Below are 22,503 nucleotides of genomic sequence, written 5' to 3' on the forward strand. Positions count from 1 at the left end.
CTGCCTTGATGACATTAGCTTAGCATTTATACAAGCATTAACGAAAACATCAAGCGAGATTTTCGAATGTCTGAAACCTGAACATGAAACAAATAGTACCACAAGTGTGTATCAACTGTATTTACTAGGACGATGCAATGGACAGATTTCTGTCCTTAACCGTCCTCTTGACAGTAATTGATTTCTTTATGATTAGTCCAATAGTGTCGTGTTTTTCATGCAGATTGAAGTGTTTCTCCAGCTGCTCCCAGATCAGTGAGAGAAAACTAATTCTAACCTGCCTGAGTAAAAACTCATTTACTCTGGTTTTCATTCGTTCATTTCCTTCCGCTTTTCCAGCCACGGGTGTTGCTTGGAGCCTGTCCCAACTTGCTATGGGCGAGAGGCAGGGCACACCTCGGACGTGTCGCCAGTGCATGATCCGGGCATCCCGGAGCCGCACAGCGACAGACAAACATTCACGCACAGACTCGCACGCTACGGTCAATTTGGAGGAAACAATTCTCCTAACTTCCATGACTTAGGAGGCGGGAGGAACCCGGGGAACCCGGGAGAACATCGAAACTCCGCATAGATGGGAATCAAACCCAGCACCTTCTTGCTGTGAGGCGACAGCGCCAACCACTCTGCCACCTTGCCACTCTGGTTTCAATTCTTTCTTTAAATTTACTGACAGTACAAGGGCGGGCGTTTAATGGAAATGACAAAGGGACATTTGATCTTGGTTGCGCCAACATGAGAATATGGCCTCGTGACTGTATTATTTGCAAATGCACTCATCCGAGCTGGTAAGTATCTGACATTTTGAAAACGGTAGGGGGTGCAGGAGGGAACCGATCTGCTGGAAGAAGAGCAAATTGGTAGAAGCAAAGTGAGTTCAAGCTTTCATCACGCGACGACAGCGTGACAAGCAAAGTCACAAGACAATGGCAGGGAGCAGAGAGTCTATAGGCTATTACAGAGAGAGAGAGAGAGAGAGCGAGAGAGAGAGAGATGCTCTAAGAGAGACAGTGGTGGCGTCCCATCCCGAGCTCCGCCCCACGCCGCCCTCCACTCATTCTTTGCCGGGGTGATTACTTATTGCTTCACTCCAGCCCAGCCTGCTCCCCAGTTTCTCTCTCTCTCCAGAGAGCACACACTCAGTCAGAGCCAGAGTCCCGGTGGTCAGGCATGGAGGGGCCGGCGCCCCCCCCTCAGCAGCTAGCCTGCACCAGCCAGATGGAGCGGCGTGGACAGCCTGCCGTCTGACAGCATTGTGTTGCACTGACTGGGAGCGTCTGCAGTTACCATGGAGTACGGAAGAGTTTGGTCCAGGCATCAGAAAACACTGATCATCACTTTGATGATGTTCAAACTAGGTAAGGCTCCGCGTGTGCACGTCGCTGCCGTGGCACAAACAGCAACGCATTATTATACAGCTATTACAAACAGTTAATAACGCTTCTCATCAATGAAGGGGACGTGATCGCATTCACCCACCGCTGCAGCTGCAGTCCATTCTGCTAACGTCTGAGCTGTGTTCCGAGCCTCTGCAGAAGTAGACGATAGATAGACATTTATAGAATAGATCTGCACTGTTTCACAACTTACTGGTGATTTCCATGCAGTTTCCTGCAAAGTCACACACAGTAATACCTCGGCAAGCGAGCGTTCCGAGATACGAGCCATTTGAGATGCGAGCACAATTCCAGATGCTGACGCTAGGTGGCCGAGCGCGCCGAGCGCGCTCGCTCGTTCAGCGACTTTCGCTGTATCTGTGAATATTCGTTATAATAAGTGATGGGTCCAAAGAAAGCGAGTGATAAGGATGGCAGGAAGAAGAAAAGACGATGATGACGATGGAGATGAAGCATTAACTTATCGATCAACGTGACCGGGGTGTCCGTAAGTGATGGGACACGCCAGTAAGAGCGGAGTACATCAATGATGTGTACAATCCTCAACCAGAAGGATGCTATCAAGAACTTAAAGCCTTCCACAGGCAGAACTAATACGAGTACCTGAAAGGTATAATTACTGCATAAAGTACCGTCCAAGTCGTTCTCGCCGTGCTCCTGCGCACCGCTCACAGCCATTAGTGTTTGGTAAACTTCCAGTAACATTTCCCTGTCGTCTGCTGTGGCTTATTTTAGTTTTGTCAGCCGAACATACTTGTAATTTTTTTTATACTGTGAAATGATTGATCATTTAAGAAGCCTTTTTTAATGAATTTTCCTTTGTAGAATGTGTGTGTGTGTGTGTGTGGGGGGGGGGGGGGGTGCTCTTAGTTGACCCCAGTATCTTACAAAACCCCGCTGACCTAATTTTCCCGCACCCTTCATTTGTGTGAAGTGTCTGAAGCTCGTTTAAATGGCGACAGACCAGAGGCGCTGATTGGCTGCTGGCGGAATGGTTGAGGGTCGCCATGGTGATGGTTGAGCGTCCAGCTGCACTGGCTTTTTGTCTTGGCTTTCAATGGAGGGACGGATTACTAAGAAGCATGCAAGACGCTGGGCGCGCCGAATTGTTCAAGTTTTGAAGAAAACGACAGAAGCTGAACACAACACAAATACAACAAAAATACAACACGAACCCAACAAAAATACAACACAAACAACAAAAATACAACACGGACCCAACAAAAATACAACACAAACAACAAAAATACAACACGAACCCAACAAAAATACAACACAAACAACAAAAATACAACACGAACACAAATAAAACAGAAATACAAAAAAATACAACACAACACAAACAACAAAAATACAACACAACACAAACACAACAAGAATACAACACGAACACAAACAAATACTACACGAACACAAATACAACACAAACACAACAAAAATACATCACAAACACAACACACATACAACACAAAGAGTACATGGGATAATGACGACATCAGGGATATACAGAATGTGCTGTAAAGAAAACTTGACAAAGCACGAAGCTTAGCATTTTAAAGCTAAACATGGAGCAGGATGTTGCCGCGGCGATTCAACCGGGCCGTGAGTCCGAGGAGCGAAGCTCCTCGTGGAGACGAGCTCATTCTCAGATTTCATGATGAAACTAAAAAGAAAAAGACGTAAACCTTCAACGTTCACTTTTTAACGTTCACTCGTGACTCGGTACTAAAATACACGCTGCAGGTCATTGTTACCTACAATCTCTCACCTTTCGTCGTTGATTGGACGAGCAGGTTGCCCCCGGCCCCGCCCAGATTGAGTCTGAGCAGCAGCCCGTTCAGCAGACAGGCCGGCAGGCTTTGCTGTGTAACGGTGATGACTCAGGAAAGGAGCTGGTATTGTTCTGTGTGAAGCGGAACCAGCGCCGGCATCAGCTTTGTGCTGCCACCTGTTGAGGAGCACAAAGCAGAACCCGGCGATCCAATGAGAGTCCTCTGAGTCCGACCTGCCCGCAAGTCACTTTGCTGTGATTCATCGATGCTGAACACCATTCCTTTGCCCAGCAGCCAGACCTCCAGCTTCATGTTGCTGCTTTCAGGCGTCTTCTATGCCCCCTCCCTAAGCCTTTTGCACCGGCAGCCACATTTCACCCTGAAGCCAGACAAAGATTCTCTGCATCCTGAAAACGCTGTAAACATTCTCATCGCCCTCTTCGTTTATGCTTTTCACCCGGTTCTTGCTCCGGGACGTTTGACTGAGCCAATCAAGCTGCCTGTGTGATTAAAGCCCTGCAGGCTGCAGCTTCTTCTCAGATCCAGCACATCCTTGTGAATGCTATGGGAACTATGGCATGCACACCTTCTGGACTGAGCACGTAGCAATGGTTGATGTCACATGACTTTCCTCATGTAACCTCGGTTGTCATAAGTCAATAGCGGCAGGTGTTAATTCACGGTGGTGATAAATAAGCCTAATGATCAAGTCTCAAATGAACTGAAATGTAGTGAGCTAATCGTTCAGTAATTCCTTCTTGATCAGTCAGATTTAAGTTGTGTGGCCCCGCGATGCGTTGGCGACGCGTCCGGGGTGTATCCCACCGCTCACCTATAGCAAGTCCCGTTACTGTAGTTAATTACAGAACTACACAAACTAGACAGGATTGACTGGATGGTTTATTTAGCTGGTTTTGGGCTGGCAATGACCCAAAACCACCAGAACAGCTGTGCAGAAAAAAATTGAGTTTTTCATAATATGGGACGTTTAAGAATATTTGCAAGTTTTGGTCAACATTTTATACGTATAATATTTCGACCGATGAAAACATTCCATAACAGGAGGTTTTAAAGTGCGTCTTCAGAAATGAAAGAAGATGAAATAACTATTTTTCTTTCCACAGGGACAATCCAAAATATTTCATGCAAGTCCAACAGTTAAATTAAATGTAAACAACAACCACTATGCCGGCTTTGGGTTTGCATCAAGATAAGGATGTAGTGCCAGCGGGAGTCACAGTGGCTCAGCTGGCAGAGCAATAGGTCAGCGGGTTGAATCCCCACTCTCCCAGTGGGTTAAGGTGCCTTGCATGGCAGCAACTGCCCACTGCACTGTGAGTGAGCGTGTGAATGGGTGAATGTGAGGCCTACTTGTAAAACACTTTGGGCAGGTGTAGGAGGTGTGATATAAGTGCAGTCCATTGATTAAAAAAATAAAAACTGATCGTGTCTTGGAGTAAAATCAGCTTTCATTACATTTTTTTTGGAACCTGCAGAGAGCCTTCTTAAAACATGCAGACGTCACAGAGGAATGAAACAGCAACACTACATCTAGTCAGAGGAGTGTTTCAGTGTTCCAACAAACCCCCTTCGGGGGGGGGGGGTTGATAGCATCTGGGGTGTAATCCCACTGTCCTTTCACCTGCTAGCAGTCTGGGTAGTGTTAATGTTCTAAAATGCCGGTACCAGCCAGCGCCAGGATCAGCTCTGTCTGGCAGTAACCATGATCTATGGCGTGGGGTGGGGTGGGGGTAGTGGGTGTAGGAGGGGCTGCTATCAGCTCTCTGGAATGTATGAGGGGTTGATTGGGACGAGATGGAGGAGTGAAGAATGAGACGGCCCTCGCTCTCTGCTCCAGAAGGTTGTATCACCATTCTGAGTAGAAGATCGGTGGGAGGAAATGAGCTGGCCTCCCTTTCACGGTTCACAACTCCCTTAGAGTGAGTCTCACTGATCAGATCCTGCATTATTGACTCTTTTTGTGTTTGTGAAATGCATTTAATCTCAAAGTGAAAAGAAGGCACAAGTGATTTAGAAGTTGCTGCAACGCTTTTGCAAAGTTGATAAAGTTGCTTGTTAACTTTCTCCTCAATAACTATCAAACATTTGTGTTTTCCAAGGAGGTTGGATAGATCAGCGTTGTTAATAATTAACTGCTCAAATCAATATTGATATCGTGTGCTAAGGAATAATCTGCTCAATCCAATAATCCAGACCAGTTTATGTCAGATATAAAAGCTCAAATGAAATAAAACCACAACATACTAATCAATCACTTCTCTCAAAGTGGCATCATCATTCATACACTAGCCTGCTTGTGTTGGCTGAAAGTCATCTCATTGTGCATTTTCAGAGTACTGTACTTGTGTTAGTACCGCCTGCGTGTACTGTAGGTCCACAGTTCTTAGTACTGTACCACGTTTCATGATGTCTTTATATCTAAGTCTGTTTGACCCAGTTTACAGCTAGAAGACAAAAGCAATAAATAAAACACATTTCTTTAATGCAAATAGACAGGAACATTGCATTTGTTTTTTCCATGAGCACCTTCTTGCACCATCCGCTGTGACTCAAAGTCCAGATGGAGACAGGTGCACCAAAGGTACTGGAAGCCGCCTTGGTTTAGCATGCTTATGAATGTGTTTAGAACTGCACCAACCTCTGCACCAGATGTTGGTGCAGTTCTTCACCTCCATCGTTGAGTCCGTCCTCACCTCCTCCATCACCGTGTGGTACGCTGGCGCCACCACCAGGGACAGACACAGACTGCAGCGCATTGTACGTGCTGCGGAGAAGGTGATCGGCTGCAAGAGGGTCCAGACACATCATCATAACGGTGATTTCCTTATTGCTAGCATTAGCATTTATAGATTGATAAAGCAGCTCTTTAGTCAGTGGTTTGATCTGCAGCTTATATGTTGTAGAGTTTAAATACATTATGTTTTTGTTTGTCTGCTCCTGTTTTCTCAGTCTCTCTATCACTCTCTTCCTCTCTTTGTTTTTGACTCTCCTCCGACCTGTCTTTGTTTCTCCCTCTATGTCATTGTCTCTCTGTCTTTCTTCCCCAAACCAGCCGATCCAGACAGACGGCCGTTCACTATGAGTGTTAGGTTCTGTTCAAGGTTTCTGCCTGTTAACGGGAAGTTTTTCCTTGCCTCCATCATCAAAGTTCTTGCTCTTGTGAGATAAGTTGGGTTCTGTATTTCTCTGCTACACCTGTAAAGTGCCTTGAGATAACTTTCTGTTGTGATCTGGTGCCATAGAAATAAAAACGAATTGAATTGAAACGTTTTTTTCTCTTTATCAGTTCAGTGGTAAATTATTATTGTTCCTCTCTTCAGAAATGTTCTTGTGCTCCTTACTGCATCGTTGAATTTGCTTTGTTTTCCAGGCCTTCTGTGCACAGCTGCAGCCGTCAAGTGTTTATCATCGCCATGCGACAATGGCGCTAAATGTCTGGAGCATCTGGACGACTATGTGTGTGTGTGCCCGAAAGGACCGGTGTGGTACACGGGCAAAAACTGCGATGAGCTGTACGACGCCTGTATCACGGCACCGTGCACAAACTGCACCAGCGATCCTGGGACGGACCGGTTCACCTGCCACTGCACAGACGGCTTCACTGGACTCAACTGCACCCAGGATGTGGACGAATGTCAGAGCAACCCCTGTGAAGGCGTCCACTCCCATTGTGCCGATGGAATCAACGGGTATTCCTGCCACTGCCCACTTGGATTGGGAGGACAGGATTGCCGGGATAATGTAACCACTTGTGCAGAAGAACCGTGCCACAATGGTGGCACATGCTCAGACATCCCGGACACTGGACACCGATGCCAGTGTGATGCTGGGTACCAGGGAACAAACTGTGATGTGAACATTGACGAATGTCAGTCCGAGCCCTGTCAGAATGGGGCCATCTGCAAAGACGGGGTTAGCTCCTATCAGTGCTACTGTGTTCCCGGGTTTCAAGGCTACCACTGTGACTTGAACATCAACGAATGTGCCTCCCAACCCTGCCAGAACAACGGCATGTGTTTGGATAAGGTGGATCACTACAGCTGTGACTGCGCGCCGGGCTTTAAAGGTAAGACACTGCGTTCATGTGCTGAGATTTGATGTGTTGCTGTTCATTGATTCTGTTGGAAATCTTTTGATTTCAGGGTAAAAAAAGAAGAGAAAAAGCAAATAAAACAGCAATGAACTTATGACATAGTTGCACATTAGCACAAAGATGACAACGTCTGTGATAATTACCTTCACCATGGAAATTATACTTTCCTTATTTGTTGACTCCTCAGAAACACATTTCAATGAAACTCAGTGAGTCTTGATTCTCATGAATCAACACTGAAGAAAACGTCAGGCTTATTTAAGGGGTTAGTGTGTATGAGTGTGTGCAATGACACCTTTTTAGGCTGATGGACCACCCAAAGCACTTTTCATTGCCGGCCAGCAGTCAGGCATTCACACAGACGTTCATGCATGTGGTAGATGAAGATAATGATTTGTTCTCTATTGTTTTAATCGGTTGTTTATCAGCCACACATTGAGGAACCTCGTTCTATAGTTGGCTGATAGACTTGATGGTGCAGCCCGGACACGTCCTCAGAGAGGGACCCAAGGTCAAGTCTCAGTCTGAAACGTGTGTTCCTGGCGTTGCTGGATCATTCACCTGCCGTGCGGTTTTCCATTTGCAGCAACGCTCCTGCAGCTGCGCAGCTGTTGTGCGGTACCTGTGCATGCGGTGATTAGATAAGTAGGTGTTGCCACCCTCACTCAGCTGTCCCTGCTCTGTCTCACGCAGGATTTAACTGCGAGGTAGAGATCGACGAGTGCGAGGTTCACCCTTGCCAGAATGATGCCACCTGTGAAGATCATGTCGCCGCATACACGTGTGAGTGCACGGCCGGCTTCCAGGGCCGAGACTGTGAGGTGAACATCGACGAATGTGCCAGCATGCCCTGTCTGAACGATGGCGAGTGCATAGACAGAGTCAACAGGTGGGACCACACATACGAAAACACGTACACGCATGCATGTACACGTGCACGAACACAGTTGGAATGTTATTGAATGATTTCAATATTTTGGTATCAGAACATGTATTATTTTCTCGTTCAGTGTTTGGACACACCAATCATTTTAAAACATCAATCCTAAAAAACGTATCCGCTGCATCGATGTTGCTGATTTGGGTCTGTGCTCATTTCCAGCTACGAGTGTGGCTGCAACGGGACAGGATTCCTGGGTGAAAACTGTGAAGAGGACATTCTTGAATGTGCTTCTGACCCTTGCCAGCATGGAGCCTCGTGCTTGGAGGGGAGGAACCAGTACCAGTGCCTCTGTTGGCCAGGTAAAACCAGTCGAACAACCAACCCAACGCCTGCTGCACCATAAAATCACCTAAATCCTAAACTGAAACTTAAAATAAATTTGAATCACAGTTTGAACAATTCTAGAGATGGAACAAAATGTAGGTTTCACTTAAATGTGTCCTCGGGCTGATAAATAAATGAAACTGATCGTGCAGATGTGTTTGTCCTGAAAGAACCTTATAAGCATTGTAGATTTAAATATCTCTAAAGATCTGGGCTGTTTTAGTACAACAGCACTAAAGAGATCATCATATGCATTATCTGATTTTTCCCCCATTGTGGCTAATTACTAGCAATTGTAATACACATCGCAGACAGTTCTGTACTAGCCATGATTTAAAATCTTAGTTGTAAAAGAGTGCACCAATTATTTGTTTCAAATGATCTTTACTAGATTTTCTTTGTTTTATCTCTAGACTGGAACCATCTTTCTCCATAAATAGATAATTTCAGTGGCATCCTTCAGTCTTGTCTTTAAATGCAGATGTTCTCTTGTGTTGTGTTCATCGATTTGCAGCGCAATCCTTACAGCCACATAAAATATATAATGTTATATATTCAACTCGAGGTGTGTGTGTGTGTGTGTGTGTATGTGTGTGTGTGTGCAGGCTATGAAGGAGAGGACTGTCAGGTGGACATAAATGAGTGTGAGGAAGGGCCCTGTGCCAACAGCGGTGAGTGTTTCCAGCGCTCAGACACCCTGAACTATGGGATGCTCCCTGAACTCAGCCAGGCCAGCTTCAGCTACGGAGATGCCGCTGGTTTCATCTGCCGCTGCCTGCCAGGGTTTACTGGTAAGTTGTGCACGTTGCTCTGCTGCCTCTTTCATGTTGCACGGCGCCACAAGGACTTAGATGTGAACCTCTGCATTTGCAGGACACGACTGTTCAGTCGATGTGAACGAGTGCGAGTCTGCGCCCTGTCAGCACGGAGGAAGCTGCCAGGATCTGGTCGACGCTTATCAATGTGTGTGTCCAGATGGATTCACAGGTAGTGACACCTCTTATCTGCTCCTCTTATCTACTAACCAGGCGGTGCCGCTCCTCCTCCAGAGGTTCCCCACGGTTCTGTGTCCTGTCTGTTACTCTTCAGCCACACAAACGACAGACGTCAACATGAGGCCGATGGTTTCTGGTCTGTCACATTGACTTAGTGAGGACAAACAGCCACACGGTTTCGTTGGCTGTTTGTCGGCTTCCCTTTCATTTTCGCTACCATGGTGATTGGATGCTGTGGCTACGTAGATTCATTCACTTTACTTTCTCATACTTCACTGTTACTCCTTTTGGGATTTGTAAATGGGGAGTCAAAGCCTGTGTAGCTGATGCTAACAAATGTGCCAAGCGAAAAACAAAAAACAAAACCCTCTTATCTCCAACAACAACTTATTCGAGCAGATCATTAATTACTGCGGTAATATAGTATTTAAATTGAACAACAATGCTAACCCTAACCCTTTCTCTTATTTCAGTGTAAAACAACCGGGTCTCAGTGACGTGAACCAAACGCCCTCAGTCGGAGGCTAGAGAGATAACAGGGGTCCAAATTCCCGAGGCCAAACCTTAAACTTTAAGGTTAATCTTTCTCTTTCTGTTGGGCAGCAAAGGGATTCAGTTCTCATTAGACGAAACATGTCACTGGATCCCTCGAAACAGGAGGAACCGCACCCAGAACTGATCTTGAAATGCACAATCTGGACTAAGACGTCAGTAAAGCAGCCGAAAGCTCTCTTCCACAAAATGAGAGGCTAAACGGCATTTGCGCTCGGGAGGGGGGAGCAGGCATATGGTATGGACCAGTCCGTAAAGGGCGCCATATGTCAGTCGTCCAACTTAGGCTTTAAACGGGGGGTCTCCCAAGCATTTTATCAGTTGATGGGGAGATTACTGCAAAGCTGCTTAGGGGCCTAAATATTCCTAATGAAGGACAAAACGGAATGTCCAGCATCTCGAGGAAAACAAGGTCCTTTTTCCACATGACCAGCATTCGATTCTTCATGCATCGCATGCAGCAGCAGCTGGAGTGCAGTCCGTTCGATGAATGGTTAGATTCCTGACCGAGTTTTTCCACGGATGCCGGATATTTCAGGGTTAATTTTAGGTTGGTCTCATATAATCTGTTCACATCGTGGTTTTCATTTCACGTCACCAGCAGCAGGTGAACAACAAATAATACACCTTGATTATTATTACAGGCTCAATCCACACGTCCGGTGAAGTTACCACCAGCAAGGCGATGCCGCTGGGCTTCAGAGCCGGATCGCCCACCCTGCAGGGTTCCAAGAAACACTTTAGTCAAGACTCTAAACTTTGGCTTTGGTCCGAGATGTTTGTCTCCAGATTGATAAAGAGTTATATGTGAAATGTTGATGTTGTTAGGGGTGAATTGATCAGAATTTGTAACAGATTCATATTTACTCAACTGTAGTAATATCAAGTAAACAATGAATATAAACAACAGTACATTTGATAGAACGTAATACGGTTTGGGCTGATCCAGGGCAAGCCATTTTTAAGCCAGCAGCACCTCCTGCAGGTTCATTCTTGCACCTCCTGCTGTTATTCTTCCACAGGTTGGAGCATGGAGCAGAAAGGACACTTGCAGCACCACATTGTCCTTGTCGAACGCGGACAGGAACCATCTGGTGCATCATTGCTTTACAAGGGCTGGGCTGCATCGAGGAGAGGAGCAAGGGAGGTGTGAGAGGAGGAAGGGAGGTGTGAGAGGAGGAAGGGAGGTGTGGGAGGAGGAAGGGAGGGATCGGGGAGGGAACCAAGTGTTGGGCAGGTCTGCCTTGTAATCAGTCCGGCCCGTCTGCCTGGTACGAAGTGGAGGAGGCCTTTCTGCTCTGTAAGCTTAAGGGAGAGAGAGGTGGGGGGGGGGGGGCTGGTTGTGTTTCCTTGGTCATCCAGCCCTGCAAGGAGTGTGTTGGCTGTGGATCCACGGGATCATGGGGGGAAGCAGGTTGATGGTGCTGCTGTGTTGCTGCTGGGGGTCCTGGTGGTCGACAGGTACATTTTAACGACGGGAGTTTTGTGCTTGTTTGTGAACAACAATGGGAGTTGTGTGCTTGTGTGTGAAGGTGGCGTCCCGGCTGGGAAACGACGGACAGCGGTAAGGGTCCTCGGGTGTGGAGCATTTGGAAGGACTGTCTGAATGTACGCTGATTGAAGTGCTGACTGAGGCTCGGTGAGCTGAAACCAGGATGGACTGGTGCAACGTTTAACCGTGGGGATGAGATGCATGATGATCAAATCCTCCTCTACTTGAGAAATGATTGGCGATTTCCCTGATCATTTGTTTCCTCCCCTGAAATGAATACCGAAGATTTACCCCGAACAAACCGGAATTAATCTGTACACTTAACACATCTCCACTTAGCTCCTTCTTTTGTGATGATTAGTCAGACTTGTGATTAATCATTAGATGAAATCATGCTTCAATCGTTATTCTTTTGTCATTATGCATGCACATACACACAGTGCAAACGCACACGACCAAATCGCCTTCGGTAAGTAAGTAAAGATGCTTGTCTTCCCGTACAGGCATTAACTGCGAGGTGGACGTCGACGAGTGTGACAGCAATCCCTGCCAGAATGGTGCCACGTGCAAAGATGCTGCCAACTCCTACAGCTGCCAGTGTCCGGTGCCAGAGCCCGGTCGCGAGCCCTGGGGGGGCCGGGACTGCAGCGTCCGCTTGATTGGCTGCCAACAGCACCAGTGTCACAATGGCGGCGGCTGCCTCCCCTTACTGGCTGATGATGGCGAGCACAGCTACGCTTGCCGGTGTGCGGATGGTTGGAGCGGTGATCGCTGCAACACCTCCACCACCTTTGCATTCCACTCAGGAGGATATGTCCGCATGCACCTCCCTGTTAAAAACGGGACCAGGCGAGACACTGACCCGGGGCTCCAGGTGCAGCTCAGGTTCCGGAGCACTTTGCCAGACATGCTGCTGTTTTACTGGGGCACGCTGGACTCCTTCTTCTCCTTGGAGCTCCTCGAAGGCTCACTTCAGGCCAGGGTGAAGTCAGGGCGAGCGCTGCAGGTGATTTACCCCGGCCCAGTCAATGACGGGGAATGGCGCCAGGTCGCTGTGACCATGGACGAGAGGCTGGCGCTTGTTCTAAAAGGGCCTTCCTGTGAGGAAGGATGCCAAGTGAAGGACGAGGCCCACAACCATCTCGTCTTCCTGCAGCCCAGCTCCTTCCATCAGCTTTATGTTGGAGGGGCACCGGAGGAATATTTGGCCAACACAAATAGCAGGCGGGGCTACATTGGCTGCATGGAGGACCTTACGGTTGACCATAAGCTGCTTCTGCCCCAGGACCTCCTCAGAGAGGAGAACAATGGCTTGGAAATGGGATGCAGCAAAAAAGACTGGTGCCAGGACGAGCCGTGCACGGGCCGTGGCGAGTGCGTGGACATGTGGGTTCGTGCCAGCTGTACGTGTCGTCGACCATACTACGGGGAGCTCTGTGAGCGAGGTGAGGGGGATTACGCTGCGCAGGATTGTGCTGGAGTCCAGTGAATGGCTTAGTCCTCGACTGTTCTAAATAAACACAACCTGTAGTTGTGGGCGAGTTAATTAAGGGTGTGGTTAACTCATTGAGTGCCAGCCATTTTCAGCTCAGCTATATGCTGAGTGCCCCAGTTTTTGCTAATTTTGCCCAATTTTCCAAGCCCCACAGAATATTCTGTACTATGACTACGCAAATCCCGAATCGACCGCCTGACAGATTAAAGTTTCTTCTTCTTCACCAGGAAAACAAAGTGTCTCCCTGCCATTTTACATTCCAGCGTTATTGACCATTGAAGAGAGGCAGATATCAAAGTCAGGCTTGGCAGTGAATGTTTGGGTTTCAAAAAACGTCTTTAGACGTCAATGGCACTGGATGAGTTAAAGCCCTGCAGACAGTTTGTGTGGTTACCATGGATACTACACCATATACCTGAAAAGTACCCCAGTAACATTAGGAATTTCCCAAAGCAGCTTTTGCCAGCCAGGTGAAAATCTGTGTGATTAACACAGAAATATAGGATTACAAAAAAGTTTCCATTAGATTAGTCTGGAAGACTGGTGCAAAGGTCAGGGAAACAAATTCAAGATGAACATTCCGTTTTGATCATGACTCTTATAAAGCGGTGGATCGAGGATTTCTTCTTTATGCTAATATTCTGATTAGTAAAATGTTTTGCTCAACATTTCTCTGTCCTTTTCTGTGCCCCCCCCCCCCCCCCACACACACACACACACAGAGTATCCATCTTGGACCTTTGGCCATGAGAACAGCACCAGCCATGCTGCCTTCAACATCTCAGAAACGCATGGAGTCAACTTCACCATCTCCTTCTCGATCCGCTCCCTCAAGCATAACGGGCTGCTCCTGCAGCTCCGGCGAGGAGGAAAGCCTTACCTGACAATCTATCTGAAGGAGGGCACAGTCGCCATTTACAGCCCCCACACCACACTGCTCTCCGAAGCCAAGTTTGTCACCGATGGCAACAGCAATCTGGTGACTGTAAAGGTGCGCTACGGCAATGTGGTCTTTCCCAAAGCAGGGAATCACCGTTCCTTAGGGAACGTGAGCATAGAAGAAGGGGATGTGGCTCATGTCGGAGGCCTCCCTGCAGGCAAGAGCATGAATGCCTGGGGAGGACACTTCAAGGGCTGCCTGCAGGACATTCGGCTGGACCACAAGCATCTGACCACTGAGGATCATCCAGAGGGTGTCAAAGTTTACCAGGCAACCGCCGAGGAGAATGTCGTGCTGGGATGTCACAGTGATGACACATGCAAGGTAAATAGTCGCTACGTGGTACCGGCTGCTGCAGGACCACCACTTTGACCAGAAATTCCATCCGTCCATCCATTTCCTAGTCGACAAGACGAATGCAATCATCTTGTCTACAACCATTCATCCACCTTGCGGGTCACAGGTCTGCTGAAGCCACACAAAAAACATCCACGCACAATGACACTCACACCTATAGACAATTTGGTGTAACCAATTCACCTAATTTGCATGTTTTTGGAGGGGGGGGGGGGGAGCTGGAGATCCCGGAGAGAACCCCACGCAGACACGGGGAGAACATGCAAACTCTGCACAGACGCTGTGGTTCAGACTGTAAAGGCTGAACGGAGGAGCGGATTGCTGCTAGCTAACGTCACACACAGAATGCCTTGCGACGTAAACAACATTGGCAGCCTCCAAACAAACCCGATTTTATATCTTAGAAGACATAATTATATATTTTTGTCTATGTATATACGTAGTAGAAGTACATTGTGTTTGTCAAAACAGTCAGGGATCACTTTAACTGTTTTGAACGCAGTGTGTTAATATTTTATAACGTGCTGTCAGCTGTGTCACTTTCATTTTTAGCAGGTGACGGAGTTTGACTGAGAAAAGGTTTCATGGATTCAGTGACTCTGGTCAACGAGTGCATTTAGTAGCGATTCACCGTTTACTCCACGTAACGGCGTGAACAGTTTAATCAATGCGATGTTAGTTCTGACCGATGTCAGTGAGGCGTCCTTCGTGGGCCCTCCAGTCTCTCAGCCTTGCTACAGCTATAAAGCCAGCTTGAGTTGCACCTTGTTGCTTAATCCTCTGCTCCTTTAACCTCTTTGACCATCAGGCAAGCGAGTTTACAAGCGATCACCTGATCCACCCACCTGTGCTTGTCTGTTAACAGGATGAGCCCTGTTTCAATGGAGGACAGTGTCAGGTCACCTGGAATGACTTCACCTGTGACTGTCCCATTAATTTCTCGGGGCGGCTGTGCGAGACTCGCTTGTGGTGCGTCGACAGCCCTTGTTTGGACGGCGTGCGCTGCGTGGACCTGCAGGACGGTTATGAGTGTAAGCACTGTCAATCCCTCGGCACTGATTCTTATGATTTGTCTATAAACGGAGATTCATAGCCTTCTCGATTCACGTCATTGCCGCCGCCGGGGTGGGGGGGTTGTCTGTTTGGTTGTCTGTTCGCAAGATAACTCAAAAAACATTTTCAGGAAATGTTGAGAATGCTACCAGGAACAGATGATTACATTTTGGTGATGATACAGAAGAGATCCTGGATTATGGAGCACTTTAAAAGTTTTGTTCACATTGCAGTCGATGGAGCTAATAAATATGAGCAAAACTATTTAGAACCTTTTGGTGCTGATCCAGATCACCATGAGGACGGTGTAAATCCAATTACGTAGGAGGGGAATGAGCTGCTCTGCAGACGTCTGCGCTCTGAGTGCTTTTCTAATTTGTACGATTATTACAAAAATCATGTCAAATAAAAACAGGGACACGCTGGTCTATCATAATGAAATGTGAAATGTTTACTCAAATACATTTTATTCATGAACACAAACATGCTGAGATGTATTTCTATAAAATATCATACATACAACCTATAAGATATTTAGAACTGAAGGTGTTCGTGTTTGAGCAGCCCAAAGATACAGGAAGTTGATAAACCAAAATTTACTTTGCTGAACTTTACAGGGATTAATTCAGAGGCAGCTCAGCTGATCAGCGCCCCCCCGCCCCCGCCCAGTTAATTATTGATGGCTTAAAATCTAAAACTGCACCAGATAATTCTTTGTTGTTGTACATTCTCATTCGTCCAGGTCAAGGTAATCCTTGAACGTTGAATCTGAAGCAACGTGACTTCTGCTTAGGGTTCGAAAAGGTTTCAACACTCATCCAACAGACTGGGATGGCTGGAAGCCCAAATATTCATCTTAGACTGAGGTTGCAGAAAGTTCCTCTTCCACTTCACTAACTTTCACTTCCCACAGGTATAACCGATGCAGTTTTTCAGGATAACGCCCTCCAGTACGTCGCTAACGGCTCCCTGCGCCACCCTGTGACCAACATCACCATGGACATACGGACACGAGAAACGAACGGGATCTTGTTGCGGGCCGCCAGCGGAGCTGAAATCTTTTGCCTGGGTCTGCTCAACTCCTCCCTGCTGGTCAAACTGGACAGTGGCGTTAGTGCAGAGCTGCTCGCCTTCACAAGTGACAATAGCATTGCAGATGGGACATGGCATCATATCCAGCTGTCTATGGTCGAGCCCACGCAGCTAGTGTCTCGCTGGACTCTCGCTGTGGATGGGCACAGAGTTGGCAGCAGCTTTGGCGTTGGAGGCAACCTCAACTTTCTCAATGACTCCAAACTCTGGTTGGCTGAGGAATACAGTGGATGTATAGGGGAGGTAAGAGTGAGCGGCGTCTACCTGCCACTCGTAGATGGACCAGCAGCCCCACAGGTCAGTCAGTTCTTCAGACTTGGTGGGAACGAGCCAATCATTGGATGTCGAGGTGCACCAGTGTGCGATTCCCAACCGTGCCTCAATCAGGGTGTGTGTCAAGACCAGTTTAATGAGTTCAACTGCAGCTGCAATGCAGGGTGGGCGGGTGATCTGTGCGAGACGGAGATAGATGAGTGTTCTTCAAACCCCTGTGTCCATGGCGCCTGTGTAGACGTGCTGGCAGAGTACCAGTGTAGCTGTGAGCCCGGCTACGCAGGGAAAGACTGCCAGGAGGAGGTGGACAACTGCCTGGAGTTCAGCTGCACCAATGGAGGAACCTGTGTGGAACTGAAGGCCGTCCACACATGTTTATGTCCCCACGGCTACCTCGGCAAGCGCTGCCAGTGAGTTCGCAGTTCCATGATTCTCCACAGCACATTTGTTGAGCCGGTTAGATGAGAATGCTCGTGAGCGGCGTGGAAGCGGAGCCGAGAATCTCGGCCTAGAAACCGAGATGCAGCCTGTCTCCCAGGCTGTGTCCGTTGTGTGTTGTGTGAAGGATGAACGTGTGCATCAGAGATATTTGGATAATGCAGAAGAATGGACCGAAAACCTTGGCACATGCGAACTAGCGCTCGTATTCGGTTTTGGTAGTTGACTTGTACTGCGTGTGACACACACATCCACATTTTGGAGTTAATTTAATCAAAATTAATTCATGAATTCAATAATATTATGCATATCTATCTTATGCCAGGAATCACCGTCTTTGGCCAGCAGCCAGTCCTTGCTGGCTAAAGCTCACAATGAATGAAAAAACAAAGAAACTAAAGGTGCATAGCCGCTCCTTATTTTAACCATATCACTACGGATGGTCAGGGCGCACCCGCTCGCCATTACGGCCGTGGCACTAGCACTACCTGCTGGTCAGTCGGCCTCTGCGAATGGAGCGCCAGTTCCCGGTAACAGTGGTGCATATTATCGTAAAACCGGGCATAGACAACAATAGTGAGGCCGACATGATCGTCTGAACAGTGTTAAGACTCGTATCTTACAACTACATTAGCGGACTGACTTCGTTCAGCTGGTGACCTCCATCAATGTCATCGTTAAATGTACCGCTGCAATGGCGTTTTTACCTCTGCAGTCCATTTTCTCCATGCATTTTCACCTTGGCAGTCGCAGGAGGTGAAGCTGTGCTACAAACCCACACTCGGCTCCATCATGCACGATTGTACTGGTCCCGATCAGCCTGCTGCTATTTGCAATAACTAATCAATTCCTTGCACTCAATTATCACACAAAAAGAGACGCGTTTCTTTAGTGGCGCCGCCATGAAAGTTAAATGGAAATCACACCTTGCCGAGGCAACCGTGCAGTTATTTTGTTCGTCTTCTGGGGGGGTGACACTGTTTGCTTTTGAACGCCTTTGTGACAGTGGACTGACCATGCGTTTCAAACAGATGGCGTTTTCCTCCAGTGGCATGTGTCGCAAACACAGACTGTCTTAATGGAGGCGTTTGTATAGGAGGAGACTCTGGAGGCAACTGCTCCTGCAAACTCGGGTACACTGGCTCCAGGTGAGAGCAGCACCTTCCTCGACACACGCCTGGGTGTGTGTGTGCAAGTTTGTGTGTTTGTGCTTGGGTTGTTGCACTGTCAGAAACCCTGCTGACGTTCCAGGTGCGAGACAGAAGTAGACGATTGTGAGTCCAACCCTTGTCTCAATGGCGCCACCTGTCTGGACAGACTCGACCATTTCCAGTGTGAGTGTGTGCCCGGATTCAGAGGCACACTGTGTGAAAGCAACGTAAGTGACAAACAGAACTTTCCACTGAGAGTTGATAATAATAATTAGAGACAACTGGATGGGTTAAATATAGGTTAGACTTAGGGTCTCCCTCAGACCCCTTAGATTTGAGATTCTACACGTGTAGATTTTTTCTTCATGTCTTGCTTGATCATTTTAATTATTAAATTAATTTGAAGAATAATTTTGCTAAAATCAAAAAGTGTTACCCGTAATGCGTGCAATCCTTCTGGACTCTTGCAGAAAGAGGAGCATCGGGAGCGAGTCCCCTGGCTAGCCGTGACCATTCCCATGATCACCCTGTGTGTATTACTGGCCATCCTGGCGGTGTTTTTCCTCATCATGACAGCGCGGAAAAAGCGTCAGTCGGAGGGCACATACAGCCCCAGCTCACAGGAGGTGGCTGGTGCCAGACTGGAGATGGGCAGTGTCCTCAAAGTGCCCCCGGAGGAGAGGCTGATCTGAGGCCTGCAGCTGCGCCTCACAGCCTCGCATCAAGCAGATGTATCTCTGTAAAGGTTGGAGAGAACACACGGCCTGTAATCCTCCACCTAAATCCAGATCCACCGCAGCCTCAGAGAGACTGAGCGACAGTCTGCTGATGATTCATCTGATTTCAGGTACTTCATATACTGGACAGGAAAAGGTTTTTGACCCATGGGCAAAGAGCACTCTAAGTAGAAGACAATATCCTTCCACCATATTTCTGCAGGTTTCCTTTCACTGCATTGCTTTTTACTGTGTCTGAGCTGCTGCTGCCTTTAATGTGAATGGACAGAGACAAGCACTCCCTACGATGGATGTGTGGCTGGACATCGTCAACACATGTTGTGTTAATAATTGCTGTATTATAGTGTTTAAGGTGCAATGCATGACTTCAAGGTGAACTGCCCTGTCCCTTCTTCTTGCATCGAGATGCTGTGAGTCTATTATTCATGTCTTTGTGTTGTGTTTGATGCAAAAGCTGAAGTGTTTTCTTTTGTGTGACATTTTCAAAGGGAGCAGTATTTAAATAGGGAGTTCTAAAGTGGACGTATCAGTATTTATGTACATGTGTTGTTCGGGGGGGATACATTCATCAAAATAGATTTTTTTTTAATTGTTCAACACTTTTTCTACCCAGGTACTTGCTTTGTTTTTTCCAAGACAGAAATCAGAGGATAAATATTCATCACGTGATGAAATAAAAATCACATGATGATGCTACAATCTTGTAGGATTTGTTTCCCTTAGAAATCCCTCCAGAATTTCAATAGTTTTCTGAGAGGACAAAACAACCACATTGTATCATTGTCACATGACTTATGGTCCTGATCACTGGCTCCTTTTCAAGTTCAATTTGCAGAGTTGTTGGTTTTTTGAAAATATTTTTGCTATCAAAGGGCTTAAATTCACGTGATTTTTTTCTTAAGGACATTTAGAAAATCTTAAGGGTTTTCTGTAAAATTCTAGGATGGAATAGTAACATGTATTTAAAGTAAAATACTTTGTCATCTCCTTGCCTTCAGTTTTTACACCTTCTCAATGTTGGCGATAATGTCTAAATCATCCATTTAGAAAAGACCAGCAACATTTATTCATATGTTTAAACTTTGAAACTAAAGAAACCAAAACCAAAATCCAATCTTTGCTTTGAGGGTTTGACTAATGCTTCACATGCAATCACACTGTATTGTTGACAGTCAAAATAACTGATGCCATTTCTAACAACAAGAAACATCAAGAATTTGAAACGATAAGCCATGCAAGATGATGATGTCATGAAGTATGTGACAGAGGGGCCGTGTGTCGGTGTGCCATTGACTTTCGATGTCAACGGGTCTGCCGCCAGTGCGTGAATGAGGAAAGGTGAACAGATTCTCTGGAACCACTTAGGAGGTGTCAATTATCAGGAATTAATGGCTGCCCTGCAACCCATTGGATTCGTCACCAAAAACATGAAAACCAGGTTGACCATATCCAGACTCAGTGCCCACAATAACTAAAGACAAACTCTTTGTCCACCATCTCTAATGATTCTCAAAATTATAGCGAATTAGTCTCCATACCTGAATTCTATTTGTGGTAAGGTTTCATGAATGCAGACTGCTTTAAATATATATAAAAACATGTTTGGTTGAAATTGAAACGCCTCAGCGGACATCCTGACCTCATGCCCTTCACTCTGCACTCACAAGTGCTGCTGTCCTTACAGAACTCTTACACCAGAGGCTTCCTTTGAGATGGATCAGAAATGGCACGTTAGCATGTTCTTAAAAGAAACTGAAGCGTTTGTGAAAGGAAAGTTATGTCCAAGTAACAATCACATAAATCAAAAAGATGGATCCTTGTCCTGGGATGTTGTGACGTCTTCGGATAATACTATCAAACAGACATTGGTTAGAACGTGACGTCCTTGGCGGATGTTGCACGTGGCTGAAATAGAGTACAGTACACTGATACTTAGTCAAAATCAGGATCTATTCAAGGCCCATCTGTGTGTTGTTTGAATGATTTGCAGCTAGAAACAGTTGCAGGTTTTGTTTTGTTTTCCTATAAATGTGATGAATGTCTGACATAATCTTATTACCTTATTGTTGCAGGCATCCTGTAAGAGGCAACTGCAACATATTCTAACTGTCTTCCCCATGTTCTGCTGCTTCTCACTGTGTATGAAGATGTGGTGCTGTTAACCTTTAGGGTTTGAGAAGTTGTCTTTCAACATGACTGCAGTGAATGCATGAGGTGGTTCTTGATGAGAGGATAGTTTGTGCCTGTATGGTTTCCTGTATCCGCGACATAAGATACGTCTGTAGCTCAGAGGTGGCGTCCGAGGGAGAAGCCTCTGCACGTGGACGCTGCTCAAACACCACATGTTAAAAGCAGCGTTGTGGTTTTGACATACAGTATAAAGAGCAGGGATAAATCCTTCTGCTGTGTACAAAATGGTAGATTTATTTTTTACACTGGACTTCATTCTTCTCTGTAACTTGTAGAGCACACTGTAGACCAGCGCAGGAGTTTCATTCCAAAATGTTATACGGTATATTCACTTAAAAAAAACATCTCTATTTGTTAAAATAAAAAAATATTTTTTGAGTGGTTGCTTGAATTGTTATTCATTTACAACTGAATGCTGTGTTTTTTAAAAGTGAATACCTTATTTTGGAACGCAGCTCCCCATTCACACTTAGAACGCTTGTCTGTTTGAGGATATAAGGATGATTTATGATTTGTCTATAAAGTAAGATGCATAACCTGATAGATTCGCCATCATTACCTCCGCCGAGGCAGGGGTTGTGTATAGTGCTACCAAGCAATTACAACATTTGTGTGTTTCATTCATTATGCTCTGCAATTAATTTATCTCAATGGCAGCCAACCAATATCCACTTCAGGGTGTCACTGACTATTCCAGCTCAAGCACAAAAAGCACAACGCAGAAAAATTGATTTTATAAAACGGCAATACAGAAGCAGTAAAGTTAGAGATTAAGAATTTGATTCACCCGCTAAATATTAATTAATTAATGGCAATTAACGAGATAATTTGACACCCGTAGTTACGTAATCACCTCCGTTGGTTTGCTTGTTTGTCTGTTTGCCTGTTCGCAAGATAACTCAAAACGTTACAGACGGATCTTGTTGAAATTTATAGAAGATTTTGTGAATGTTACCAGGATCAGATGATTAAATTATGATGATCAGATGATTAAATTCTGATGATGATACACAAGAGAGCCTGGATTCTGGATCTTTAAAATTTGTTCCTCAAGATATCAGTTGATTATTGACAGATATTTATGGAATTTGACACAATCATGTAGGGTGGCGACCTCTATCTCATCTAGATCTGATCCAGAATGAGGTCAGGAAAAAATATAAAATGGTAACATTGAAAACTCCATTT

General features: G+C 46.2%; 1 protein-coding gene across 1 annotated transcript; it reads left to right on the forward strand.

The window, feature by feature from the left end:
* The first annotated feature begins 1,288 nt into the window (after positions 1-1,288).
* LOC137916719 (protein crumbs homolog 1-like) lies at positions 1,289-19,080 on the forward strand. Its single transcript, XM_068759691.1, has 13 exons — positions 1,289-1,358; positions 6,561-7,256; positions 7,977-8,172; positions 8,386-8,525; positions 9,156-9,341; positions 9,424-9,537; positions 12,093-13,034; positions 13,807-14,348; positions 15,247-15,412; positions 16,348-17,209; positions 18,269-18,385; positions 18,489-18,615; positions 18,859-19,080. Exons 1-13 carry the CDS (start codon positions 1,289-1,291, stop codon positions 19,078-19,080), a joined length of 4,380 nt encoding a protein of 1,459 aa, XP_068615792.1.
* The last annotated feature ends 3,423 nt before the right edge of the window (positions 19,081-22,503 follow it).

Source organism: Brachionichthys hirsutus, unplaced genomic scaffold (assembly GCF_040956055.1).
Source record: "Brachionichthys hirsutus isolate HB-005 unplaced genomic scaffold, CSIRO-AGI_Bhir_v1 contig_1339, whole genome shotgun sequence".
NCBI classification, from domain to species: domain Eukaryota; kingdom Metazoa; phylum Chordata; class Actinopteri; order Lophiiformes; family Brachionichthyidae; genus Brachionichthys; species Brachionichthys hirsutus.

Excerpts from the sequence above, each read along its gene's own strand:
- LOC137916719 (XM_068759691.1), top strand. The coding sequence starts at position 1,289 with ATGGAGTACGGAAGAGTTTGGTCCAGGCATCAGAAAACACTGATCATC. Across the intron at positions 7,257-7,976 it reads CTGCGCGCCGGGCTTTAAAG|GATTTAACTGCGAGGTAGAG; the intron begins GTAAGACACTGC and ends TGTCTCACGCAG. Across the intron at positions 14,349-15,246 it reads ACAGTGATGACACATGCAAG|GATGAGCCCTGTTTCAATGG; the intron begins GTAAATAGTCGC and ends GTCTGTTAACAG.